Source organism: Sminthopsis crassicaudata, chromosome 3 (assembly GCF_048593235.1).
Source record: "Sminthopsis crassicaudata isolate SCR6 chromosome 3, ASM4859323v1, whole genome shotgun sequence".
Classification (NCBI taxonomy): domain Eukaryota; kingdom Metazoa; phylum Chordata; class Mammalia; order Dasyuromorphia; family Dasyuridae; genus Sminthopsis; species Sminthopsis crassicaudata.
In genome coordinates this window covers 524,722,154-524,740,632 of record NC_133619.1, presented here as the reverse complement: position 1 = coordinate 524,740,632, position 18,479 = coordinate 524,722,154, and the positions used below count along the sequence as shown (strand labels likewise).

The 18,479-nt window shown below is 36.5% G+C and overlaps 1 protein-coding gene across 1 annotated transcript; it reads left to right on the top strand.

The window, feature by feature from the left end:
- The first annotated feature begins 1 nt into the window (after position 1).
- On the top strand, positions 2–6,605 carry SDHD (succinate dehydrogenase complex subunit D). Its single transcript, XM_074304270.1, has 4 exons — positions 2–157; positions 464–571; positions 2,428–2,572; positions 5,991–6,605. The coding sequence occupies exons 1-4, from the start codon at positions 94–96 to the stop codon at positions 6,154–6,156; spliced, it is 483 nt and encodes a 160-aa protein (XP_074160371.1). The 5' UTR covers positions 2–93; the 3' UTR covers positions 6,157–6,605.
- Positions 6,606–18,479: the final 11,874 nt, after the last annotated feature.

Sequence of the window (18,479 nt, the reverse complement as noted above, 5' to 3'; positions counted from 1 at the left end):
TTCCGGTTCAGTCCAGCTTTTGGATCCGCAATGTGAGGAAGCAGTCCTAAGCACATCCGGGTCATTGAGTGACCTTGAACGCTTCTGATAGACATGGCGCTGGCGGCGGCTGTAGCCTTAGGACGCCTGAACCTTAGTTGCGCCCGGGGGAGCCGAGGTGAGGGGACCGACCGGCGGAGGGCTCTCTGGTCGCGGAGTTTTCCGCCATGGGAGGGGTCAGCACTCTAGCGGTTTTTGAGGATCCCAGTTCCGAGGTAACGGGCTTCCTTTCGCCCCTCAGTGCAACTTGGACCGTGCCCCCTGTGAGGACTCGGAGCCGCCGCTCGGTCCCTTTCCTGCCCCCCAGCCCCGGAATCTCCCCTGGGGTTGTGGAACCGAGTCCACTGGCCCAGAGCTAAACGGGACCGGGCTCCGCGCCACGGCCTCCCCTTCCCCAGTACTGACCGTCTGCATTTCTCCCCAGCTCTGCTCCTGGGTCCGCGCTTGCTCAGACCCGCCTACGTCTCAGCCTCTCTGCCGGACCGACCTGGCCCCGGAGGACGGCACCTCCACCTGTCTGCCAGCCACTCCTGTACGTCCTGCCCCGGCCCCGGGCGGCCTCCGCCCGCTCCCCTCACCCTGGCCAGCCGGGCTGCAGTCCCAGCCCAGACTGAGCCTCCGCACCTCCAGGCACTCATCTAGCTGAGCCCCTTAACTTAGAACCGAGCAAACCGAGGCACGACGCGCGAGCCGACTTGCCCACCACGACCCGAGTACTTTGGGAGAGAGCCACAGGTTTTCAGAGTCCCGCACTCTTGCGTTATCTTTTTGCCTCCTCTAGTGTCAACATAGGGAAATGTCTGATTATGAAAAACTAAATGTTGAAGACTTTCCTTTTCCTCATTTTTTTTGGAAAAGAGTCATCCTTTAATATTTAGACAATACAAAGGACTCAAAACAGATAATTTAAAAATGCAAAACAGGTCATTTAAAACTTATTTTGCATGTATTGTGTACCCTAATTTAGGTTGATAATTAAAATCACTTGGCAGTCTCATAAGTAATTAAATTTTTTTTAATTTTACATAATTGACACATTGATAATTGAATTTTTTTCGTGTTATCATCTCTGAAGGAAAGATTTTGTGTCTTGTTTTTGCAGTTCAAGACGACAAATCAGCAAACATTAAGTGCCTGCTAAGTGCTGGGGATAGGCAAAGAACTAGTCCTGCTCTCAAGGAACCCCCAACAAACATTTGTTCACAGGCGAGCGGTATACAGAATAAGTAGAAGATCTTAGCATTAAAGTCCAGGTTTCAGATTATAAAGCTGAAAGGGACCTTAGTCTAATGAACACATTTTACCAATGAAGAAACCGAAGGAGGGCTGGGGCGTTAATTTGCCCCAGCTCCCAGAGAGTGCCAGAGCTAGGACTTGAGATCCTTTTATTTCAAATCTAGAGCTGCTGCTTTCTGAGACTGTTAGGCCTCTTAGAACCGGCTATTATTAGATCTGCATTTTTGGGGCGCTCCTCAGAAACTACAGAAGATAGAGTAAGACTAGATGTAGTATAGAGGTGCTTGAGCGAAAAGGTCTGAATTTGAGTCACGGCTTACTACCTTTTAGCTGTATAACAACTAAGCTCAACATTTAGTTTCTCAAATCCTTAGTTTTCTCAGGCATATCATAGCCTTCCATTGACTTCCAATATAGGCAGGTCACCTAAACTTGAATCCAATTTCCTAATCTAAAATAGATAAATAGATCCTTGTATTTGAGGATTACACTGTTAATTGTGATGTATGAGTTGTTTTTTTTTTTTTTCTTTTTTTTTTTTTCTTCCAAATAGAAGTGTGGATCTGATATTGAGTCTTGAAAAACCCAGTTAATTATGGTATCCCTCATAAAGTACTGGGATAAAGCCAAAATTATTTGTAGCATGTTTTAAAGTTATTCACAAGTAATAGGATATAAAGCAGACCACAGAGTCTGCAAGTGGTATGTAGACTTTCCTGTTCTCTTGGAGCTGGTTGGGTTTTGAAAGAAAATTTTCTACTTGGCTTTTCAGATGGAATTTCTTTTTCACTGCAGAAGTTTTACATAAATAGAGAAAAGAGGTTTTTAAAATGAGCTTGCCAAGTAATCATTTCCATTTCCAATGTCTCCAGCAGTTAGTTATTGTTCAGTGATCATTTCATACTTTGCAAATACACAGATTTATCTCTTCCCAAAATGTGGGAATCTATTTTTCTGTAAGAAAATGAAAGAACCTCCAGTCATTTTTCTAAGCTCCCCATACTTCTCATGTTCTTTGTTAAATCTTTTGTACATTTTGTTAGCTTCACAAATTGACTACTTTGTGCACAAATATATACATATTCAGGTTGATAATGTGTCCTAAGTTACTTCCCTCATGTCACTTGGTTCTGTCTGTCATGTCACTTGCAGCTAACTCTAAGGCTGCATCTCTGCACTGGACTAGTGAGAGAGCTGTCAGTGTCTTGCTATTGGGGCTGCTCCCAGCAGCCTATCTGTTCCCGAGCTCTGCGGTGGACTACTCACTGGCTGCAGTCCTCACCCTCCATAGTCACTGGTAAGCAGCATATTCCTTCTGTACTATGTCTGCCCGGAGCCTGATGTGTTTCAATTAGAGTTAGACAGATTCCTTACTCACAGAAATGTTTCGGCCATTTATCCCAGTAAAGTGGAATTATAAAAGTTAGAATTGGGCAATTCTTCTGCTTATGTGCTTTCCTTCCCTTTTTCTCCTCTCTCTCCCTTGAGAGGTAGTAGAATTGTTCCTTTGATGACAAAAGGGGGAGAAATACAGAGGCTATGTCAGTTGTAGAAAAAGTTGTTGCCATATCACTTCCTTTGTCATTGGTAACTTAAGTTCTCACTTCCTTCTGCTTTCAAGTTTCACTTTTTCTGTTTGGATTTTGAGAACTATGGCCTTTTAAGTCAAGAACAATTGTCCTGAATCTATATTTCTAATACACCATGGCAAACTCATCTAATCTCTCTAAATTTCTGTCTCCTTATCTATAAAATCAGAATAACAATTTGTTTTGTCAGGCTGAACTGAGAAGTTTTTAAAGTGTATGATATTTGCCAGTTTTCATTTTACTTTAGAATATTACAATTATGTTATTTAGGAAAGACTAAAATTAATATGAAGTTAGCTTGTGTTTAAAGAAATGCAACTTCATTACTTTGAAATATGGAGGGTAATTAGAATATAGACATTAGAGGATTGGGATTTGCTGTAATTATTGGATAGAAATGAATTAAAATGAACATAAAATTTATTTGTAAACGGGTGCTTGTAAAGTGCTTAAATTAATACCACATGGGGGAATTTTAAATTTTTCTGTCCTAGTCTTTTGTTCTGCCTTTAATAGATATTTATTTAGTATAAAATAATGACAAAGCTAATGGCAAAAATAGTGAGAATAGAACTAAAATTTCTACTTTAGCAATTCTTCATCTTCCTGAAAAATGCTAACTAAAGCATCAGAAAAGCTTTAAGCTTTATGTTTCTGAGAGAAATTCTCTTAATCTAAGGAAGGAAATTGGTTTGCAAGTACTTGAAAGCTGGAGTTTGGCTGTCAAAATTTTTTTTCATTTCAGGTTTAAGGTTTGAGGTGAAAGTGTTTATTCCTGGTGAATGAGGGTTCTCTCCCTCCCCTTCCCTCTCATGCGCTCCATTACTCCCTAGACGCTGCTGCTGGTATCTTTACTAGTTTGGAGGTTTATTAGGAGAATTAATAGTTCTATACTTCTGTTTTGAGGTAGAGGGATAAGAAGGGATTGAGAATTAGGAAGATTGAGTTTAAAATATGAGTAGTAGAGTAGGGAGAAGTGAGTATTGTTCATTTATTTTTTTCTTCTCTGCATTAACCAGTTGTGAATGGCTAATGATGCAGTCTACAATGCTGGGACTGAAAATCTTTAAATTTAGAATTCTTTTATACTGTAATGGTTTCTAGTAATAAGCATTCCTTTGTTAAGAACTCTTTAGTGATTCCCTGTTGCCGAATAAAGTTCAGATTCCTCTGCCAGGAATACAGATATATTATGCAGTAAAGTTCAGATTCCTTAGCCAGGAATACAGATATAGAAAGCACACGATATGGTGCTGCTCTTTTTCCTGTTTGTGCCCCAGCCAAACAAGATAACTCACTGTCCTCTGTATGTATACTGCTTTCATGACTTTGCATTATTCCTTATACTTTGTATGCCCTTTTCTGCTTGTTAAGATCCTGCCCATACATGCATTTATTTACTGAAAACTTTCTTGACTTCTTATTTAGTAATGTTTTTGCCTAACCAAGATTTCCTTTGACATTTTATTTACAAACAAAAATCTCTTAGATATTTTCATGTATTATAACTACATTTATATGTATTATATACTTTTCCTAAATAGTGAGGACAGGAAAACATTCTTGAATCCAGACTGCTTCAGTATTCTGCTCACAAAAAAAGGTGCTTAGTAAATATATACTGATTGAATAGTTTGCATTTCCTGTCCTCTTCATGAAAGAATCTGTTAACTGAAATGATTGTTAGAATTGCTATTGATACCAGCTGTTTTAATTTCCCACTATTGATTGGCATTTTAAAATATGTTAAAAGCTCATAATTATGATTCCAGTGATTTACTCAACCCTTTTGTTTCATAATTGAGGAAATTGACCCTTGAGAAGTTAAATAATTCCTTTAATTTACAATTTTGTATTCTGGTAAGAAATTCCTTCCCTTTAGAAAAGACTCTCCTAATGGCATGGATATTGTTTCAAAATAAAAGTGTAAAAATTAGAAGGAAGCAGATTTAAAAAAAAAAATTTTGTCTAGACTTATGATTTCACTGGTGTACGGACTGCTTGGGCAACAATTCCTGCTGCTTGAGCAGATCTACTGTGTAATTACCAAGTCTCAAAGAATGGATTGTCACTGAGAGGTTTGAGTGATCTGCCAAAGGTCACATAACCAACATGTGCAAGAGGTGAACTTAAACTATTGTACTGCCTGGGAGGCTGCTATTTATCAGATATACCTTGCATCTTCTCATTGATCAATTAATTATTCAGGATAAACAGTTCTCAAAATGTTAAGGGAAATATGGAAGGGGAGAATATGTAGATAAATGCTAGTATTTGTCAGAATAGGCCTTTAATAATTAATGTTTGTTGATTAAAATGATCATTTACATCCCGATTTATTCCTTTATGTTGTAATTTAAAAAAAAAATACAACCATTAATGAATAAATGACACCAATCAAATGCTGTTTGGATTATCATAAATTAAAAACTATTGGATTTAGTTAGCTTTGCTGTGTTTTCAAATGCCAGCCAATAGGAAGAGAATAAATATGGAACCAATAATATTTCAATAAATACCACAATTAATATATATCTCCATTATCCTTTGTAGAAATTTGACTCTTATTTATTTGTATTTTACTTTGAAGAAGGAAGTTTGGTGGGTTGGTGCACAGGTCTTTTAGCACATTACCTAAGGGTGCACACTCTAGCATGAGCTAATGCCTAAAATAATCTGAGTTATTTTAATGATTTTCACATGGACCCTTTTGAGCTTTTTTATATATGATATACTTATGGATCCAAATAGATTAATAGCTGTCAGGACTTGTCTTTTTTTCTCAATACAAGACTCCATGGGGATTATTCTCCTGAAAGTTTGATTTCAGTTAGAACTTGCTTCCTTTTCTCTTAAGTTATGACCTTTCTTACTATGAATTGGGTTTAAAAAAATTTTTTTTTCAAAACATTAAAAGAATATCTCCTAATTGTAGAGATTACCATATACAAAAGTTTCTGAATAGATAAAAAAGATTAATGGTAGGAGTTGAGGAAGACAATAAAAACCACTGCATTTGATGCTTGACTAGTTCTTGTTAATAGTAAGGTCAGTATGCAAATATCCTTTTAATGTTACTTGTCACTTTTAGCTTGTACTATGAGAGAATTTTGTTTTTCTCTTTAGGGGTCTTGGACAGCTTATTACTGACTATGTTCATGGAGACAAGTTGGTGAAAGGAGCCAATGCAGGTCTCTTGATGCTCTCAGCCGTGACCTTTGCAGGACTCTGCTATTTCAACTATCATGATGTGGGCATCTGCAGAGCTGTTGCCATGCTGTGGAGCCTCTGACCTCCCTGGGAAAAGAAATGATAGAACACCCATTGCCTCTGCTCTATCACATTAATCAATGAAAATTCGAGGAAAGTAGCAATGAAGTCAACTGATGAGACCTCCCCTGTTCTTCAGTCAGGCATAGGTATTTCAACAATTGGTCTCTATGAGGAATATAATCCAAGAAGGATTAGATGAAGGAAATTGTGAGATTGGCTTGTGATCCAAGTTCTGATGAGTCACTAAGTTGTCTCAGGATCTCACTAGGTTTATATCTTGCTTAAACCCTTGTAAGCTGCCACATTTCAATTTAATGCTCTCTTAAGAATTCAGTTACTCATCATCCTGTTGTGACTAGATTTGTCCAGCAGCCTTGTCCCTCTTATAATATGTCTTGTTCTTGGGAATCTTGGGCAAAAGAAGACATTTTGTTAATTCATATAATAAAAAATTTGCTAGAAAGAAAACCATGTGTTTTATTTTGAGAACTTTTCATCTCTTTTCACTGTTCAAATATGTTCACTCTTGCATGACTTATAGAAAGCTTACAACAGCTATATGGAGCAGTGGATAGAGCACAAATCCTAAAATCAGGAGGACCTGAGTTCAAATCTGGTATTAGACATTTAACACTTCCTAGCTGCATGACCTGGGCAATTCACTTAACTTCAATTGCCTCGGCAAAAAAAAAAAAAAAAAAAAGTTTACAATTAGGAAAGTACTGTTAGCTTATGTTCTTTTTATTTAATCTCATTAATTTTATTAGTACTGGAGTTTCCCCATTTCCCAAAATACTAGTTTTCCATAAAAAGCAGAAAAGCTCTCCCTGGGACTTGACTGGCTCCTACCTTTCTTGATATAGCTTCCTTGTCACTTAAGGACAGAAATAAGTATTACTCACATGGAGTCAGGGCTTTTCCAATTTGGTGGATTTATGATCATGCAAGTCACTGTATCTTGCCATGCTGATCAGGTAATTACCATATGGAGTTGAGGGACTTGAGTGCCACTATTTCTCTGTTGCATAGTCTTGCTATATTGGACAAATTAAACTTTTTGTTAACTATTTAGTGACTTTCACATCTCCATAACTTGAGTAAAGTGCTAGTGTTAAATCCTTCCTTAACACCGATTTACAAGTGTTGAGGGAAAGGTAGAGTAAATTGTATGAGCTGGAAGCATCTGAGTGTCTGGAGCCCAGATTGAGGAGAAAAGAATTTTTAAGATAAGATTTGGCCAAGTGTAATGTCTGGATTTAAGAATAAAATTGTTGAGGTATGGATTGGTCCAAACATTCTGGGAAGCAATTTGGAATTGGGCCAAGAAAGTGACTAAAATGTTTGCTGAGGTTCTCCTATTAGGCATAAGGTATATAATTCCCAAGGAAGTCAGTAGGTAAGGGAAATCCCCATATACACAGCAATATGTTGTGATAGCAAATAATAGGAATCAAAGTAAATAATCATTTTGAATAGCAAAACATTGTACAATGTGAATGTTATGGTGTGGGAGGGTAATCAGAGATGGGAATTTGACCTCAACTCTCCACAGAGAATGTAAACTACCTTGAGTAAATGTAAACAAAAGAAGTTATAAGTATCCCAAGGGATGACTTGCATGTGACTTTGATTTCATCCTTGGCACTATGCTTTCTGGGTTTTATTTCTGTATAGTACCTACTCTGCCCTAAGGATGGGTGTGGGAATTCACCAAATTTGCCTCTTGCTGCCAAGGACTTCCCCTCTGAGTAAATCTTCCCCCCCTACCTCCTCCTTCCCTTTACCCTCCCCCAGCTAACCCTAATAAAGCCTATTAATAACTAAACTGGAATGGACCTCTCTTTCTTCAGCATCTCGGTATTCTCTTAGGTTATCCCATACTGTAATTGGCATGATTGAGGCAGAACAGATTCTTTTTCCTTACAAGTGGAAACAACAAATATGATGAATACAGCTTTACAAAGTAATTATTAATAATCAGCAAAGTGTCAGATATAAAATAAAACCACTAAAATAGTTAAATTCTTTTTACCAATAAAACCCTGTAGAAATAAAAAAAAAATATCTGGGACTCTGGTTATTCAGAATTGTTGCCACACAGGAATTTTATGAATACAGTTGCAAAACACTGTAGAAAAAGACAAATAATTGGAAGGATTAATGGCTTATGGTTGGGGTGCCAAAATAACAAAAATGACAATATTTAGATTAATCTACATATTCAGTATTATATATTGGTGAAAGGAACCAGTGTAGGCTTCTTGAGACTCTCAACTATGACTACCAGTCAAAACTACCAAAGGAGTCCTTTATAGAAGACACGATTCAGTGAAAAAGAATCTAAAAAATAATGTAAAAAAAATTGAGAAAGAGGGATTTCTAACATCTTGTATTGTTAATGAATAAACAGAACTGTTTGGTATTGTTTAAAATATAATATCAATGAAACAGACTCGATACCTAAGACTTAAATGAATAGAATAGCAGTATGATAAACTCAAGGGCACCAACTACTGGGGTAAGTTACTTTAGGTTAAGACCTAAAGACTATATTATAAAGCAGTGGTCATCAAAACTATTTGTTACCGGTTAAGAAATAGAGTAGTTGATCAGTAGAATATATTGCGTTCATAGGACAAAATAGTCCTATAGTTTTTGACATCTAAAGATCCCAGCTTTTGGGATAAGAACTCAATATTTGACAAAAACGGCTGAGAAAATTAAAAATTAGTGTGGCAGAAACTAGGCATTGACCTACACCTAATACCCTATACGAAAATAAGGAAGTGATTTAGACATAAAGAGTGATATAAGCAAATTAGAAGAATCAGGAGGAGGTGGGGGAAAGGGAGGGAAAAATTTTGGATACAAGGTTTAGCAAGGGTGAATGTTGAAAATTACCCATACATATGTTTTGAAAATAAAAAGCTTTAATTAAAAAAAAAATAGAGTTGAGCAAATGGAAGTTAATGACTATAAGAAATCAAAATACAATAAAGCAAAATCAAAAAAAAAATAGAAAAAATGTGAAACATCTCTTTGGAAAAACAACTGACTTGGAAAGTAGCTCCAGGAAAGATAAAATTTTAAATTATTGGTCTGTCTGAAAATCATGGTCAAAAAAAGAAGAACCTGGACATAATCTTTTAAGAAATTATCAAGGAAAAGTAAAATTGGCTAAATGGAAAAGGAGGTACAAAGCTCACAAAAACAATTCCTTAAAAATTATAGCTGGGCAAATGGAAGCTAATGCCCCTATGAAAAATCAAGAATCAGTCAAACAAAACTGCTAAGGAACCTAGCAATAAGAATGCTAGGTGATGAGAAGAAAGCAGACAGCCCAGTATGTAAATGACCAACAAAACCTCTGGAGAAAAATTCCTTTCTTTATACAAACTTCAAAGGACTTACAGTCTCTGGAGAAACTCCTTTGATATACAAACTTCTCCGTATCCTCTGGAAGCAGAAAATCTTTCCGATATAAATTCTGTTTTATGATGCTGTTTTGTATAAAATAAAGTTCTCAAGCTATGCTTCTTGCAATATAGCTTCTCTCTGGAAGCAGATATTGCCTGCCAAGACATCTTGGTGTTATTTCCTAATCAATAAAGCCTTACTTGTCACAGCTTAGAGTAGGCAGAGGACCCATCCTTAGCACTTTGGAGAGGAGAAAGAGAGAAACCTACGGACCCATCTCTGCCTAAGGAACAGAATAACAAGAGTCTGCATTAATCTTGAGACCCTTCATCATGTACCTTGCACACAATGCCCTATTTGCATAAGCAAGTCTGTGCAAAGATAAATCTTGTGCTATTTGACCCTTGTGGTCTTTGGCTGGTTGGATCTCGGTCAGCTCACTCTTAGGAATGGGTATTGAGGCCTTGGATGTGAATTCTGCCTCACTGGCTAAAGGTCAGGTGTACATACCCAGTAGAAACACCAGGATAGGCATTGAGCATGCACCAAATCAAGATCCCTTCCACCATCTCAGGAGTGGGGCTCCTGGATACACAAGCTAAACACATACTTGTTGCTGGGGCACTCTGGCAAGGGAGATAAGAGGGATAATAGTACAGGATAGCAGAGGGAGAGAGAGGAAGCAGGGAAGCAGAAGGGACAAGATGATGTAACCAAGCAATAAAGCTTCTCTAACTGCATAAGTGGTGTCAGACTACTCTGATATCCAGAGACATCGGAGTATTGTAACCAAATCCTAGAATTAACAGGCCAAGGAGAAAATACTACAAGTAGCCAGAAAGAAACAGTTCAAATATCAAGGAGCCACAGTTAGGACTATATAGGATTTAACATACTCTACATTAAAGGATCATAGGGCTTAGGATATAATATTCTGGAATGCAAAAGATCTACCAAAAATTGACTACCCAGCAAAAATGACATAATGGGAAAAAATGACATGGGAGAAGAAGAAAGGAGGAGGCAGAATAGGATAAATTACTTTATATTGTTATGCCACACTCTCCTTGAGCGGATCTACCTCAGTTTCCCTGCACTAGTTTTCCCTTATTGTCCTGACTGAGTTTCCCTGAATTGTTCTGTCTCAGTTTCCTTAACTGTTCTGCCTCAATCCCCCTAAGTTGTAAAACCCTCTGGTTCATTAAGACTGAGGACCATTTGCTCTAAGGTTATAAATTGTCAATGGGAGAATGAGGAGCAGATCAGACATCCTGGCTCCTAGCTCCCTCTGCCTCCAAACAATTTGTGACACTGTCTCTCTAAAATATTCCAAGATATAAGACCATCCCGGATACTTCAATTGACATCCTTACTTCTTTTTATTCAAACATCCTGATTCTGGTTTTCAGTAAGACTTTATTGCCTCTCCCCATGCGGACAGAACCAAAAGGTTCTGTAAGAACTTTTCCCGCTCTTCTTTTCTTTGTTTGAAAGATATAAAAGTTTTTGTCATTCTCCCATTCATCGCTGGATATTTTGAGACGAGAATCCTGTCCAGTCAATTAAACTCTCCAATTAATAAAATATTAAAAATTCTCTAATCTCTATCTTGCCTCAGTTTCTCCAGCATTACAATATGAAGAGGCACAAAAGACCTATTAGAGTAAAAGAAGGGAGAGAATGATCATTATTTGAAGCTTTCTCATCAGATTCAAAAAGGAAATAACATACACTTAGGTGGATATAGAAATTTATCTTGCCTTTTAGGGAAGTAGAAGGGAAAAGAGGAAAGAAAAGCTGATTGAAAGAGGGCAGATTGAGAGAGGTGGTGGTCAGAAGTAAAACAATGTTGAAAGAAAGGGGAAAAGAAAGAAAAGTAATAAAAGGGAGAGGGAAAGAGATAGAATGAAGGAAAATAGTAATCATCATGATGAGGACGAAAATGAGGCTTTAAGAAGATGGGTCAGTCCTTCCTGGCTGTCTGTCTGATTACCTCTCTCCCTCCTCCTTCCCAAAGTACCAAGGGCCAAGTTCATTTAGCAAATGAATTCACTACTCAATACTGTATTAAAACAAAATCTTTATTGATTAGTAAAAGGATAGACAGGCAATTGGCCTCCAAGGAGAAAGGCCAGACTGCCTGAAAGGGGATGGTGCAGCAAAGTTGGCGGGCAAAAGGCAGAGAAAAGCCTAGTGCAAGGAATAGAATTTTGGAGATTCATTTTATAAATGAAACAGGATCATAAACAAAGTTTGTATTTGAAAAGGACTTTTCTGCTTCCTTCGGATATAGAGATGTTTGTATATCAAAGAGGTTCCTGAGAGACTTGTAAATAAGACAGGAATTTCTCTTAAGGATGTAAAATTCTATTAATCATTTGTGTCTCAGGTTATCGCCTTTAACCTCGTCTAAGACAGGAATTTCTCTGTTAATCATTTGTGTCTTGGGCTATCTCTTTTGACTTCTTCAATCATTGGATGAACTCTTCCATAAAATGGAAGCAGATAGCAGAGTGAATTACTAAAATCCTACAATATGTTATTTGCAAGAAATACATTTGAAGCATAGAGATACATACAGAGTAAAGATAAAAGACTGAAGCAGAATATATTATGATTTTTCTGAAGTAGAAAAAGCAGGAATAGCAATCTTGATCTCAGACAAAGAAAAAGTAAAAATAGATTTAATTTTAAAAGATAAGGAAATTACAACTTGTTAAAAGGTATTATAGAGAATGAATAAATATCAATACTAAATATATATGCACCAAGTGGTATAGCATCCAAATTCTTAGAAGAGAAGTTAAGTGAGTTACAAGAAGAAATAGCAAAACTATGCTAGTGGGGATCTTAATCTCCCCCTCAGAACTAGATAAATTAACTACAAAATAAAAAAGTTAAGAAAGTGAATAGAATTTTAGAAAAGTTAGATGTGATAGATCTATGGAGAAAACTAAAAGGGCATAGAAAGGAATATACTTTTTTTTTTTTTTCTGAGCAGTACATGGCACCTACATAAAAACTGGCCATGTATTAAATGGACATGAAAAATCTCAATCAAATGCAGAAAAACAGAAATACTAAATTCATTCTTTCCAATCATGATGCAATAAAAATATGTGAAATAATGGACCCTGGAAAGATATTTTAAAGACTAATTGAAAACTAAATAATCTAATCTTAAAAAATGATTGAGTCAAACAACAAATCATAGAAACAATTGAAAATTTCATCAAAGAGAACAACAATAATGAGGCATTACCAGAATTTATTGGATGCAATCAAAACAATACTTAGGAGAAATTTTATCTTGGAATGCTTACAATGAACAAACCATAGAAGGAGGAAATCAGGGGCAGCTAGGTGGTGCAGTGGATAGAACACCAGCCCTGAACCCCAATTGCCTAGCAAAAGAAAAGAAAAGAAAAGGAGAAAAAAAAGAAAAAGAAGATCAATGAATTGGGCATGCAACTAAGAAAGCTAGAAAAAGAACAAATTTAAGACTTTCACTTAAATACCAAATTAGAAGTTCTGAAAATCTGAATTAAAAGGAAAGTAAAAAAAACCAAAAAAAAAAAAAAAAACAAAACCAAAAAAACACTACAGACTAATAAACAAAACTGAGAGCTAGTTTTATGGGGGAAAAACAATCCAGTAAAATACATAAAACTTTGGTTAATTTGATTAGAAAAAAAAGAAGAAAACCAAATTAGCAGTATCAAAAATGAAAAAGGTGAGTTCACCACCAATGAAGGGGAAATTAAAGCAATCATTAGAAGTTATTTTGCCCAACAATATACCAATAAATCTGACAATCTAAGTGAAATGGATGATTATTTACAAAAATATAAATTGCCCAGATTAAAAGAAGAGCAAATGGGATTAAATATTTTATTTCCTTTTTTGTTAATGAACTCTAAGAAAAAATCTCCAGGGTCAGATGGATTTATAAGTGGGTTTTTCCAAACATTTAAAGAACAATTAAATTTCAATACTACACAAACTACTGGAAAAATAGGTGGAGTTCTACAAAATTTCTTTTTATGACACAAATATAATACTGATATCCATAGCAGAGTACTCAAAACAGAGAAAGAAAATTATAGACCAATTTCCTTGATGAATAGTAATGCAAAAAAATTAAATAAAATATTAGCAAAGATATATTACAGCAATTTATCACTAGAATAATACACTATTATCAGATGAGATTTATACCAGGAATGCAGGACTGGTTCAATAGTAGGAAAACTATCAGCATAATTGACCACATCAATAGCAAAACTACAGAAATCATATGATTATCTCAATGGATTCAAAAGCTTTTGACAAAATACAGCACCCATTCGAGTATAGGAATAAATGGAATTTTCGTTAAAATGAAAAGCAGTATCTAAAACTATTACCAAACATTATGAGTAATTGGGATAAGCTAGAAGCATTTCCAGTAAGATCAAAAATGAAGAAGGATGCCCATTTTCACTATTGTTATTTAATATTGTGCTGGAAATGTTAGCTTTAGCAATAAGAGAAGAAAAAGAAATTGAGGGAATTAAAATAGGCAACAAGGAAACACAACTATCACTCTTTGCAGATGATATGATGGTATACTTAGGGAATCAGCTAAAAAACTACTTGAAGCAATTAAACAACTTTAGCAAAGTTGCAGGATATACAATAAACCCACTTGAATAACTGAGATTTCTCAAAATGGATAATTTTGATTACATTAAATTAAGAAGATTTTGCATAAACAAAACTGATACAGCTAAGATTAGAAGGGAATTAGAAAACTGGGAAACACTTTTATAGCCAGTGTTTCTGATAAAGACCTCATATTTTTATAAAAATGTCATTCCCCAATTGGATATCCCCAAAGAATATGAACACATTTTCTCTCTTTCCCTCTCTCTTCCCCCCCCCCCCTTCTCTCTCTGTCTCCTCTCTCTCTGTTTCTCTCTGTCTCTCTCTGTCTCTCTCTCTCTCTCTCTCTCTGTCTCTCTCTCTCTCTCTCTCTCTCTCTCTCTCTCTCTCTCTCTCTCCTGAGGCAATTGGGGTTAAGTGACTTGCCCAGAGTCACACAGCCAGGAAGTGTCTGAGGCCAAATTTGAACACTAAGTCCTCCCGACTTCAGGGCTGGTGCTCTATCCACTGCACCACCCAGCTGTCCCCAAATATGAACAATTTTAAAATGAAGAAATTAAAGTCATTTATAATCAAAAGACTCTAAATCATTATTGATTAGAGAAATGCAAATTAAGACAACTGTGAGGTACTATTTCATGCCAATCAGATTGACTAAGATGACAGAAAAATATAATGACAAATGTTGAGAGGGATGTGGGAAAAACTAGATCACTAAAGTGGTGGAGTTGGGAAATGATCGAGCTTTTGATTCATCCATCCCCGAATTTCACATGATGTATTCTGCATATAGGGGCAAGGACCTTGGAATCAGGAAGATGAGTTTTTCTGAATTCAAATCTGACCTCTGACACTTACTAGCGAGGTGACCTTGGGCTAATCACTTAATCCTGCTTACCTCAGTAAGGAAAGAAATGGCAAACTACTTCAGGATCTCTTCCAAGAAAATACCAAATGGGTTCACAGGGAGTCAGATATGGCTGGAACAATTCAACAACAATTTTACATTTAAATTAAATAAGGGACAGTGTACAGCCTAATCCTACTTCTTTTCCAATCTAAATTCAATCAGTTGTTCCATGTTTGGTTCCAACTATTGTTTCTTGGCCCACATTTACTTCCTCAGGAGACAAGTATCATACTCTGGTCCTCCCAGCCCATCTTCAAACTTCCAGTCTATTATTTTGCTCACTCTGCAGCTAGGTGGTGCAATGGGCAGGGCACCAGATTTGTACATGAGAAAAGCTGAGCCCAGCTCTGAGGCTTCCTCCCTTGACTGTGGTCAGGTCACTGAAACCTTTCTGATTAGACTTATCTGTGAAATAGAGATAGCCTTCGCACCTGCTTCCCAGGCTATTGTGAGGTTAAAATGAAAGAAGGCCCACAAAGTCCTTTGTAAACTTAAAGAGCTGTGTACAATGCTAGCTATTATTAACAAATACTTGTATCCAGATTTTACTCTGGGTTCTTAATTTTTTGTAGCTAATTGAAGATTCAAGCACTTGAGCTCAGTACTACTTGTTTGCAGTCCAGCCAGCATCTGTCTAACCCAGAAGGTTAGGGCAGAGATTTTCTTTCAAAGTCTAATATCAACAACAAAATACACAATAGTAGTTCATAGCATCCATACAGATTGATTTTTGCATTTTCCTTTTAAAAAAGGTGCGCCAGTGCTCTTTGTTTCATAGGTTATACAAAGACAGGGGTGGAGATGGGGTGGCATCCTGGGTACTTCACAGGTGTCCTCTCAATGTCAGGAGAAATTGAGAAAGGTCTCCCCCATGGCGAACTTATGGGAGATCATGGACAGGGAATGGGCAGTAAGCTATATGGTTGGAGAAGCATTCACCTTGATGGGCTCATGGAATGCTTGAGTATATGAGTGATAGTGTTCTTGGCTGCCCCTTGGGATCTGGAGTCACTTCATCCTGCTGCTTTGCACACCTTAGGTGCAGGTTAGAATAAGATCCAAATCCTGGGAGGTAATAGATCTCTCTTTCCTTAACTCTCTAAGAACCAAGTCCTGCTGAACTGGTTTTCATGATAAACAGTGATAACTTCCAGTCCTAGCCCCAGCCCAGCTCCAATCTTTGTCATTTGCACAAATGGAAGTTGCCAAATACTTACACAATGTGATTTGAGAATTCCCTCTCACAAATCACATCTCTAAGTAAGCCTCTATTCCTTTCTACCTAACATACTATTTGCAAAATTTGTTTTTTAAGTGATCTTTGTTACCAAACTTGAGTATTTCAATATACAAAGAATAAAAAAGAAGTTTGAGTATGTTACACTGACATTTTGGGGTTTTGAAGAATATTGAAAATTCAACATGAATGTAACACAAGTGTCCTGGTTCTTTGTGTCCCCTTCTGAACTTTCTTCTCTGTACTTTTAAAAAATGTTTCATTGATTTTTTTCTTTTCTTGTTTTATCTGTACTACTCTCATTATGTACCCCTCCCTCCAGAAGCCTGTCCCATTCTTGTGGAAAAGTAAAAGTACGGGCATGGTTTCCAGAAGCCCTACCTGTCTCACAGAAATTGTTTCTCTTATATCTTAAGATGACATCAAGTTTTGAAATGTGAAAGTGCTCTACAAGTTTAAGGAATTATTTGATTGTAAGAATATTGGGGTATAGAAGTTTGGCATGATGGATATAAGGAAAGAAGGAAACAAGCATTTAAAAAATATTTTATTTTTCCAAATACATGCAAAGATATTTTTCAGCATTCACTTTAGCTAAACCTTGTGTTCCAAGTTTTCCCCCTACCAAAATAGCAAGCAATCTGATATAGATTAAATATATATAATTCTTCTAAACATATTACCATATTCATCATGTAAGAAATCAGAAAAAATCAGATTAAAAGGGAAAAAATGAGAAAGAAATAAAAAACAAGAACAACAAAAAGGTGAAAATACTATGCTTTGATCCACATTCAGTCTACATAGTTCTCTCTCTGGATGCAGATGACATGTTCTATCATGTCTATTGTACCTGCCTCATTGTTGAAAAGAGCCAAGTCCATCACAGAGAAACAAGCATTTATTAAGAGCCTACTATGTGTCAGGCACTGTGTTAAGCACTTTACAAATATTGCCTATCTCATTTGATCCTCATAACAATCTTGGGACATAGGTCCTTTTATTATCTCCATATTATAGTTGAGGAAACTGAGATGTAGAGATTGTGACTTGTCCAGTGTCACAGAGCTAGAAACTGTCTGAAGACAAATTTTTGGGAGATTTTGAATTCCAAATTTCCTTCCTTTTCCCTTTCCTCCCTCTCAATGACAGCAAACAATCTGATTTAGGTTATACATATGTAATCATGGAAAAAACATTTTCACATTAGTCATATTGTGAAAGAAGAAACAGAATAGAAGGGAAAAACCTCAAAAAACCAAAAAAAGTGAAAATAATGTGGCTTGATTTGCATTCAGACTTCATAGTTTTTCTCTGAATGTGAGTAGCATTTTTTTCCATGAATCTTTTGGAATTGCTTTGCATCATTGAATTGCTGAGAAGAGCAAAGTCAGTCCTAGTTGATCATGGCACAGTTACTCTTAGTGGGTACGATGCTCTTCTCGTTCTGCTCACTTCACTCAACATTAAATAGCACGTCATACTCCTATTTTGCAAGCGAAAGGGACACAACTGCAACAACAAAGGAAGCTGGCAGTCTAGTGATGACGAGGGAAGCAAAGGCCTGGTTAGGCTGGCTCCCCAAACTCCTAAGCCAGCAGTTTGTGGTTACATTGTGTAAGAGCAGACTTATTCCCCTCAGTAACTCCAGGTCATTACTGGCCTTTGCTTCCCAATTCTAAATGCTATATAAATGTCTTCTATTTATTATTATTATCATTATGATAGCTGACTATCATGATCAATGTCCAAAGTGATCCTATTAAATAAAAAACCCTAAAATCCATTTGTTTTTCTCTGCATAGAATAAGGAAATAAAAAAAAAAAAACTATTTTACAAAAATTTTTATTAACAGTTAAAATTGATTATTTTTTTTGAACATTCAAAAGAACAACTTCTAGGCATTTGGAAATTAAATGCTGTAAAATATATCATTCATATCATTGGTTCATATGTTTTGAATTTGAAGGGACCTTCAAAACTACCTAGTCCAATCTAATCATTACAGAAGAGGAAACTGAGTTAAGTGACACACGCAGGTCAAACGACAGTAAAAGGCAGAGGGAAGACTGAATGTAGATCCTTTGACTTTAAATCCATTGCTCTTTCCATTCTAATATACTCCCTGTGTGG

Coding starts and splice junctions, on each gene's coding strand:
- SDHD (XM_074304270.1), top strand. CDS start 94: ATGGCGCTGGCGGCGGCTGTAGCCTTAGGACGCCTGAACCTTAGTTGC. Junction 572..2,427: donor CCTGTCTGCCAGCCACTCCT/GTACGTCCTGCC, acceptor TGTCACTTGCAG/CTAACTCTAAGGCTGCATCT. Junction 2,573..5,990: donor CTCACCCTCCATAGTCACTG/GTAAGCAGCATA, acceptor TTTTCTCTTTAG/GGGTCTTGGACAGCTTATTA.